Here is a 9577-nt window from a genome sequence, read left to right on the forward strand (position 1 = left end):
TACCAAAGACGAAACCATTATTGTCAAAAGAATCTGACAGGGGTAGCAAACCAAACACGCCATCGAACTCTAGATTTGGCGCCCTTCTTGACGGTGATGTCGGAGGGGAAAACCATATATGCCAGCCACGAACCACAACCCCAATATTCTAGTTGCCATTGACGTAGACCACTGTATGCATCCGCTTCTGTACTACCTTTCAAGCTCCATGCCGACACTGGAGCAAACATCGCCCCAGCGGCGGAGCCTAAGGACACAAGTCTGGCATAAGGATGATGCCTCCGCCACACAATCCCCACTTGAACAAACTAGCAGTCAGATCCATTACCCACCGATGGGCAGAACGTCATGTCGTGAAGCTTTATTACTTGGCACCGCCGTCGCCCTTGCCTAAGCTATGGTGTCGAATGGCAAAAAACCCTATGCTACTAAGAAGTAAAACCTAAAGCTACACGGTCTGAATGCGTGGGATCCGACGACCCCCCTCACTACTAACGATCGAGAGATTGTCGGCGGATGGAAGCCGCCGGAGGACGGCGTCGAAAGATGGTCTCCGTCAAAACCCTAGTCGCCTTAGCCGCCGCCACATGTTTTAGGGTTTCAGGAAAAAATTGTTCAAGCCTGATGATACGATCCTATCAACGGCTAATATCGCTGTCACCTCAATTAAGCGTGTGGGGGTAGTATAGACTTCACACCTCTGCAGATAAAGACCTAAAAAGGAAAATTAATATAGCGACATTAAAGCAGAAAATTATGGAAGGAAAGTTTTACAATGTTAACTAATACAGAAAATTATAGGAGCATATGCACCTTCCAGTTTTCTTTTTCTAACAGACTGGCACCAGAATTATTTTTATAATTGCTAGCACTTTTTTTTGAGCATCGGTACAGACACAAGCGCTCATATACATGCGCATATCATCTTGAGATTTACGAAGTCACTGTAGGCGCCTCGTCGTCGACGGGAACGTCTCCTCCCACTGAAAGCGCATCGCCGGAAATCCTGAAATAAATCCAGAAATAATGCGAGCACCAGGATTTGAACCCTGGTGGGTTGGGGATACCACTGTCCACCTAACCAACTCAACCATAAGTTGATTCGCTAATTGCTAGCACTTGACACCTACGTATACGCTAGTAGAGCATATATGGAGTGAAATATGCGCCGTTTGTTAGAAATACACGTACAACGTATATTTACACATGTTTTAAGAGCAAAATCCCTTTTTTTTTTGCAGTGAACTTAGAGACAAACAATACCAGTGTGGTGCGCATGCCATTTTCCCGGTATACACAGGAGGGAGAGTCAGAGAGGATAGCTGCCTCTGACTCCGAGAATCCCGTTAGTAGTCAACTGAAGGAGTTTGATCGAGTCGGCAAACAGCCCGAAACCCTATAAACAAACCAAGCCAAGGCAAGGAATTCATCAGCGCAGCACACGGATCATATAAACGAACGCGAACGCGCCGCAAACGAACCACCAAGCCAACGAACGCCGCGCGGCCTACGCTCCTCTCTTCCCCAGCACACGAGAGGGAGAGGGAAGGGAGCTTTGTCACGAGAGGACCGACTTCTGCCGCTCCGCCGCAAAGCCTATATAGATAGGCTCCCTTCACCCCCTCCCTCCCTCCCTGCTCCGCCGCACCCTTCCCGAGGCAGGCATCACCGTGGACGCGCGCGCGCTGGTCAAATCGAGGAGGGCTCGGGAAACCTTGGAGAAGGGCGGCGGGGACGGTAGGTACTCGCCATGGCCGGGGCGGAGGTGGTGGACTCCGGCGAGAAGCGCCTCAATGAGCTCGGCTACAAGCAGGAGCTCCGGAGGGAGATGGTACGTACTGTACGGCCCCTCATCATTTCCTTCCATTTTCTCTACCCTGCAAAATGGGTCTGTATCGGCTCTCTACGTATCTGCGGCAAAGATGGACTCGCCGGCGACGGCGAGGAGGATTCGCCGCCCTACGGCTTGCAACCACCTGTGTTTTCCGATGAGATGAGACGCTGGTTACATCGCGTGTTTCGGTAAAACTGTGGCGGCCGCGTTGGCTAATTTTCTTCGTCCGTGCCGTAGAGGCGTGATGTGATCTTTCATGACCGGCTTGCGAATTGCGTCTCGTTTTGTCGGCCTCTATTTTTCCTGGTTTCTCAAGAGATGGAGATGTTTCTTTGCATGTGTTGTTGGTGCAGACGCTGTTCAAGACGCTGGCCATCTCTTTCTCGACGATGACGCTCTTCACGGGGATCACGCCGCTGTACGGCAGCAGCCTCCAGTACGCCGGGCCGGCCAGCCTCGTGTGGGGCTGGGTCGTCGTCTCCTTCTTCACCTGGTTCGTCGGCATCGCCATGGCCGAGATCTGCTCCTCCTTCCCCGTAAGCACACCTACACCTTCCCGGAACTTCCCTGCACTCCATGCCGCCGTTCCCAGATTCTCGAATCAGGCCTATCTGTGATTATAATTTTGGTGCTCTGTTTCTGCTCTGCTTGTAGCATTCTGAATGTACTGTTTTACTGTACTTGTGCCGTATGACTTGTGCCATATTCATTAGGAGTATTATTCAGGGTAAAAGACTCGTTGATTCTGATCACGGCTGACGTGCTCTGCTTTGAACTTGTTTTTTTGAGAGTTTTTTTTCTTTCTTGTTTGACAACAGACAACTGGCTCCCTCTATTTCTGGGCTGCTCATCTCGCTGGCCCGGTGTGGGGTCCATTGGCATCCTGGTGCTGCGCTTGGCTGGAGGCCATAGGCCTCATTGCCGGAATTGGTACTCAGGTATGCCCTTCTGTCAGTTGCTTCATCATATATATAGTTTGATTTCATGCTAACTTGGGAGTCATAACTGAAAGTCTGAAGCCTGTCTGCTCGTTCTTGTTCATTTCTCTTGCATTTGGTTGAACCATATAGTAAATCTATTGTCCGGTGTGTCAATTTTGCGTCTCCATTGTTGCAGGCCTATGCAGGATCCCAGGTGCTGCAGAGCATAATCCTGCTCTGCACCGGCACCAACAAAGGCGGCGGCTACCTGGCCCCTCGCTGGCTGTTCCTCGTCATGTACCTCGGGTTAACCTTCATCTGGGCCGTGTTCAACACTTTCGCCTTGGAAGTCATCGCCTTCCTCGACGTCATCTCCATGTGGTGGCAGGTCACAATGCTTTCCTTTGAGTCATCAAAACTGAAAGAGGCACACTGCAGAAAAATTGACAGTGTCGTTGATGCTGTGGTGCAGGTGGTCGGCGGCACGGTCATAGTGATCATGCTGCCGCTGGTGGCGAAGACGACGCAGCCGGCGTCGTACGTGTTCACGCATTTCGAGACGACGCCGGAGGTGACCGGGATCAGCAGCGGCGCCTACGCGGTGGTCCTGTCCCTCCTGGTGAGCCAGTACTCGCTGTACGGCTACGACGCGGCGGCGCACCTGACGGAGGAGACCAAGGGCGCCGACAAGAACGGCCCCATCGCCATCCTCTCCAGCATCGGCATCATCACCGTCTTCGGCTGGGTCTACATCCTCGCCCTCACCTTCAGCATCCAGGACTTCAGCTACCTGTACGACCCGGCCAACGAGACCGCCGGCACCTTCGTCCCGGCGCAGATACTCTACGACGCGTTCCACGGCCGGTACGGCAGCTCGACGGGCGCCATCGTGCTGCTCTTCATCATCTGGGGCTCATTCTTCTTCGGCGGCCTCTCCATCACCACCAGCGCCGCCCGGGTGGTGTACGCGCTGTCGCGGGACCGCGGCGTCCCCTTCTCCAGCGTGTGGCGCAAGATCCACCCCACGCGCAAGGTGCCCGGGAACGCGGTGTGGCTGTGCGCCGCCGTGTGCGCGCTGCTGGGCCTGCCCATCCTGTGGATCAACGTGGTGTTCACGGCCATCACCTCCATCGCCACCATCGGCTGGGTGGGGGGCTACGCGGTGCCCATCTTCGCCCGGATGGTGATGCGGGAGGAGGACTTCCGCCCGGGGCCGTTCTACCTCCGGGGAGCCAGCCGGCCCGTCTGCCTGGTGGCGTTCCTGTGGATCTGCTACACCTGCTCCGTCTTCCTGCTCCCCACCGTGTACCCAATCAAAATGGACACCTTCAACTACGCGCCCATCGCGCTCGGCGTCGTCCTGGGGCTCATCATGCTCTGGTGGGTGGTCGACGCCAGGAAGTGGTTCACGGGACCCGTCAGGAACATCGACGAGCAGGCCGACCACAACGCCGGCAGCGACGGCAATGGCAATGTCAAGGTCTGAGAGCCAAGTAGCGATGCTCGATCAAGTCATGTGTTGTCATTCTTTTTCGTCGGGCTCTGCGTGTGTGTGTTGTGTTAGCCTATATAGGTTGAGACCTGACGAAATCAAACATTTTCAAGAACGAACAGAGCCATGAATCGTGAAGCTGTCTTTTGTTCTTCCGATCGAAAACGCCGTGAGCTGAAATGAATAGAAAGGAGTACCAAAGATATTTTTTTTGCGAGAAAACTTTTGATTTATTCATCTTCAATCATGACAATAAAACGAACATCAGAAATAATAAAAATTACATGTAGATCCGTAGACCACCTAGCGACGACTACAAGAACTGAAGCGAGCCGAAGGCGCGTCGCAGTCATCGCCCCTCCCTCGTTGGAGTCGGGCATAACTTGTTGTAGTAGACAGTCGGAAAGTCGTCGTGCTAAGGTCCCATGGGACCAACGCACCAGAGCAGCAACCGCCGCTAATGAAGAATAAAGGGCGCGTTTGGTTACCTGCATCGTTTTTTGCCCTTTTGCATACTTGTCTCAGTTGGGCCTGGCTGAGCAAATGCAGGCCAAAAACCAACATCTGCACTTAGTTTGGCTGCCTGCATGTTCTCTTCCTGCATCATAACGATGCCTCTACGCACCACGTTTGGTTGCTCGCATTGTATGTGGTCAGATGAGTGCACGTTGTTTGGTTGCTTGCACAAAATATGATTAAGACTTAATAGCTACCCATAACACACAATGTTACACTAGAGTGTCTCGGCAACAATGGTAGGCGGTGGTTGTCGTGCCGCGTCCGACACAACGAGCATGGAGTCGCGGGCGAGCGACCTCATCGGCGGTGCAGTGAACTATTTGCTAGCGCCATCGCTGCAGAGAAAGTCTATGTGGAGTAATGAATAGAAGGGCGTTGAGGCAGAGGATGATGAAGAAAAAATGCAGTATGCCCGTCATGGCGGCGTCAGTGTAGTAGGACCGGGAGGAGGAGGCCGGAAAGAATGGCGATGATGACGGGACCAGTGTAGTAGGACACGAAGAAGGAGGCCGAGAAGAACAAAGATGTCGACGGCGCCATTATAGTAGGAGGCGAGCGAGAAGGTCGAGAGGAATAACGTCAGTGATGGCTTCAGTGTAGCAAAACATGGAAGATGACACAGAGAGGAACGACGACCGAGTTAGTGTAGTAGGAAGTGGGAGCGGAGGTTGAGAGGAACGACACTGACGGTGGCGCTAATGCAACAACACGCGAGGGGGAACGACGATGGCAACGACACCATTATAGTAAGACGCGAGCGAGGAGGCGAGAGGAACGATGCCGGTGATGGTTTCAATGTAGCAGGACATGGGAGAGAATATAGAGAGGAACGATGACCGCGCGAGTGTAGTAGGACATGGGAGAGGAGGTTGAGAGGAACGACGCCAACGATGGCGCTAGTGTAATAGCATGCGGGAGAGGAGGCCGAGAGGAGTGACGCCAGCGATAACGCCGGTGTAGCAGAAACAGAGGAGAGGGAGCTTAAGAAGTGTCATTAACACAAATCACACATATGCATATATACTTTATGAAAAAGAAGTTAGATTTAATCATCTAGATTATCGAAACAGAAAATGTGCAACACGGAAGTTGTGTAAAACTGTAAGATGAAGCTACTGACCAAATGAGAATTCAATGCGCGATGAATTTGATAAAATTCATCCAAAATAGCTTCAAACATGAACACGAAATTAAATGCTTACAGTCAACAAAACTATGAATTGATCAAAAAAATGGAACCATAACAACGATGCACATCTTTTTCATGTAGAGCTTATCTCAAATTGATGCATTATTGTGTGTATTAAAAAGGAATTAAGAAATAAGATTAGAGAAGGAGCTTCCTAAAGGTGGAAGAAGAAACAATGTACATGGTGTATACGACTCGCATGCTCTCGTGCAAGAGAGCCCCCATGTGCACTCGAAGGTGGCTCGCTTCAGCCTGGTCCAGTAGAAACGAATGATAGAACGTTCCTCCAGATGCAGGCTGAGATGTGTTTTGAGTTTCGTGCAGGTCAACTTTTTAATATGATCAGGTAAATAAACAGGCCGAAAACATTTCGCGCGGGCCTGACTAAGCCTAATGCAGACTACCAAACACGTCCAGAGTAGATCGAAAGAATCCAATCTGAAAACACAAAAACGTAGACAAATAACATCCAGATCCGAGCAAATTCATCAAGGATAGATCCGCTAGAGACACACCTCCACACGATCACCAACGATGCTAGACCCATCACTGCAACGAGGACTAGGCGGGAAAACTTTTATTCCATCTTCAGGGAATCGTTGCCGTCTTGACTTCTTGAGCAAGACACAACCCTCACAGAATTAAAAAAAACGACTAACAACACAACCCTTTCGCCGGCTCCATGGCCCTAAGGCCACAGGAAACGAGGCAAACCTGCGACGGCGCTGGCGAAAGGCACGAATCCTAGCCTTTTTTGAAAGAGAAGGAGGCAGCGGCTGTATAGTACTGTTCGTTTTGTCCGTTTGGGCAAGATTATACCTAACATAACCCCTCTCATCTCCTTCTACCTGCTTTGCTGGAGTGCCAAAGAATTGACCGGCAAGAGAGGAGTTAATGGAATGAATGAATACATATTGTTACTAACTTTCTAGAAAACAAATCTTGATGGCACGTTGTGCAGTGGAAGAAACGGATATGAAGGTCGAGGCCAATTCGTGTTTCTTTCCTTTTTTTTGTGTGAGAAAGACATAATAGACACGGATGATCACGGCATGCACACATACTTTTTCCTACAAGCACTTTTAAGAGGGTGGGCTGACATATCTTGAGATCGACAAAGTCGAAAGAATAATCATAAAGAGTATGAAATAAATTTAGGAAATATGCGAGCAGACGTAGGAATTGAACCCGATGGACTGATTCCACCACAAAAAATTTAACCATCTATTATTGACCGTCCATTATTTCTAACTAGATGATACCCTGCACGTTGTTGCGGAAATATTTTACAATACATTTCAAAGATATTTGATTGTATGTGACATGAATATTTGAAATAATAATGTGAAAACTAAAACTGAAAATATGTATGGTTTATTGTGTTTGACAATTGTAGAGTTGTAAAGAATTCAGTAAATATAAATAGCATAATAGAATGAAAAATAGCATTCATAACTGCAGATTGAGGTGGGCCTTTTTCTATGCATGGTTGCATGTAGAAGTGAGCATTTGTTTCATGATGAGGTGGCATGCTTGCATGTTGAGAGAAATAGGTTAGTGGGGACTAGATATTTAGATATAGAAGATGAAGGATAAAGATTCAATGAGGTAATAGGTCACCCAACACTCATATTTGGTAAGTGTTAGAAAAAAATGAAAACACATAATTGGAAAGTATGAATTAATAACATAAAAATATGGAAATGTTAACTGACGACCGTCTGCCAGGGGGCCAATCCCGGCAAACGTGCTCTCTTATGTTGGATTCGTTGCATGAATCTTGGCATAGGGGATAGGAGAGACGCCAAATTTTAAACTCGTTGGCTGTGATACAAAACCTAGCGAACATTATCCTATTCAAAACACTACCGCGCAACCGATCCCTCCTTTTTTTTACTAGATTGCAAAATATATTTTTCTTCTTCTTAGGTACATGGCGTTTAAAAAAATAACATGTCAGTTTTTAGAATCTTTTGAACTTTGTCACATGGAAAATTTAAACATTTTTTCCTGTTAGGTTGTCAAGTCCTGAGTTTGGAACTTGGTATCTGACTTTGTACCCTCAGTCGCAAACATGCAGTTACAAATATATAGTTTCGCTAGACTGCAACTTATCTCTTTCTGCAGAGTTGTCTCCATATCCACAACATTTGGTAAATGCAAAGAAGAGCACCATCCTTAAACCTTATCTCTCATAAAGAAAGTGTCATATCAAGTTTTCTTAATTCTACTATCCATGCTATCTTCAAAACAGCCAATGCGTTGGCGTGAACGTCGCGATGAGCTTCACTAAGGACAGAATGTGATTAACACATGACTAGACATCAGTCATATCATAAAAACCAAAATTTATTTAGTTTGTTTTATCAAGATAAATTGCATATATTTATATTCTTCTTTAAGTAATTTAGTATCCAAATTCTACAGGATGTACGCAACTTCATGGCACGAGAGAAATATAGACAAAACATATCTCCAAAGAAACCATCACCTTTGATCCCAGGATGGAAAACACATGGAGGTATCGTAATCACATATTTTTGTCTAATATCACTACACACATAGTATTTTCATAACAAGGTTCGGAGACAAAGGAAGAACAAGATCCTAAAGACAGGATGGTACTTCTTCCACCCGGCGAAGTACTTCTCAGTTCAACCTAAACCTGATCATTCCCCGAGCCGGGTCGGGTTCGGGCCGGGCTTGGCAAAGCCCAATGAAAAAATCCCAAGCCCGAGCCCGGCCCGAAGCAAATGAATAATGGCATTTTTAATTAAATAATCATATTTGGGATATTATATTAATTTATTATACCTATTTTCTGGTGGGTCCACCTCGCACGTAAAACACGGATAGGTGATTGCCAGGCGATCGGCTCAAGCGCTAGGGTTAGGGTTTTGCGAGCGGTGGCGGCGAGGATCTCGGCGGCACGGGAGGGATCGGTGGCGATTCCTTACGTGCGGGTCGGAGGGTTGCTCTCCTTCTGGTGGAGAGGACATGGCGGAGAGGACGAAGGATGGAACGTCGACGCCGAGGAGTGCGGCGGCTACTCCTGTGGCGGCGAAGACGTCAGGTCTGAAGACACAGGGAACGGCAGCTACGCCGCGTCCGACGGCACCAAAGGAGGCGACGAACCCAGCGATGAGGACGCCACTGGGCCCTCAGAGCAGGAACTCCTCCGTATCCCCTGGCGATGGCAAAACAGCGGCGGCGCGGCTAGTTTGACTGAACGGCTTGGAGGCTTAGTGCTGACGGAGAAGGAGGCCATGTGCTTCGTCTTTAAGGATGCGGAACAGGAAAACTCTAGGCCGGCGAAGTGGTCTGCAATTGGGAAAGCTTTCTCTACCCGGCTGATAAATAAGCGTGCGTTAGAGAAATCTATGCCGAGGGCTTGGGGTCTGCACAGAGAAGCCCAGTTCAAGATCATTGGGAGGAACTTATTTGTGGTGACTTTTGGAAGTGAGGGCGACTGGAGACACGCTCTAAACAATGGACCATGGCAATTCGATTTCAGTGTATTAATGCTCAAGGATTATGACGGAGCTACGAGGCCATCGGAGATGACTTTTGATTCTGTCGATATATGGGTCCGGGTTGAAGATCTGCCCTTGGACAAGCGCTCA

The 9577-nt window shown here is 48.8% G+C and overlaps 1 protein-coding gene across 1 annotated transcript; it reads left to right on the forward strand.

Moving 5' to 3' along the window:
* The first annotated feature begins 1428 nt into the window (after positions 1–1428).
* On the forward strand, positions 1429–4397 carry LOC125538325 (amino-acid permease BAT1-like). The gene is made up of 5 exons (XM_048701586.1): positions 1429–1831; positions 2188–2370; positions 2653–2772; positions 2951–3142; positions 3227–4397. The coding sequence occupies exons 1-5, from the start codon at positions 1751–1753 to the stop codon at positions 4238–4240; spliced, it is 1590 nt and encodes a 529-aa protein (XP_048557543.1). The 5' UTR covers positions 1429–1750; the 3' UTR covers positions 4241–4397.
* Positions 4398–9577: the final 5180 nt, after the last annotated feature.

Source organism: Triticum urartu, chromosome 2 (assembly GCF_003073215.2).
Source record: "Triticum urartu cultivar G1812 chromosome 2, Tu2.1, whole genome shotgun sequence".
Lineage (NCBI taxonomy): Eukaryota > Viridiplantae > Streptophyta > Magnoliopsida > Poales > Poaceae > Triticum > Triticum urartu.

Excerpts from the sequence above, each read along its gene's own strand:
- LOC125538325 (XM_048701586.1), top strand. The coding sequence starts at position 1,751 with ATGGCCGGGGCGGAGGTGGTGGACTCCGGCGAGAAGCGCCTCAATGAG. Across the intron at positions 2,371-2,652 it reads AGATCTGCTCCTCCTTCCCC|ACAACTGGCTCCCTCTATTT; the intron begins GTAAGCACACCT and ends GTTTGACAACAG. Across the intron at positions 2,773-2,950 it reads TTGCCGGAATTGGTACTCAG|GCCTATGCAGGATCCCAGGT; the intron begins GTATGCCCTTCT and ends CCATTGTTGCAG.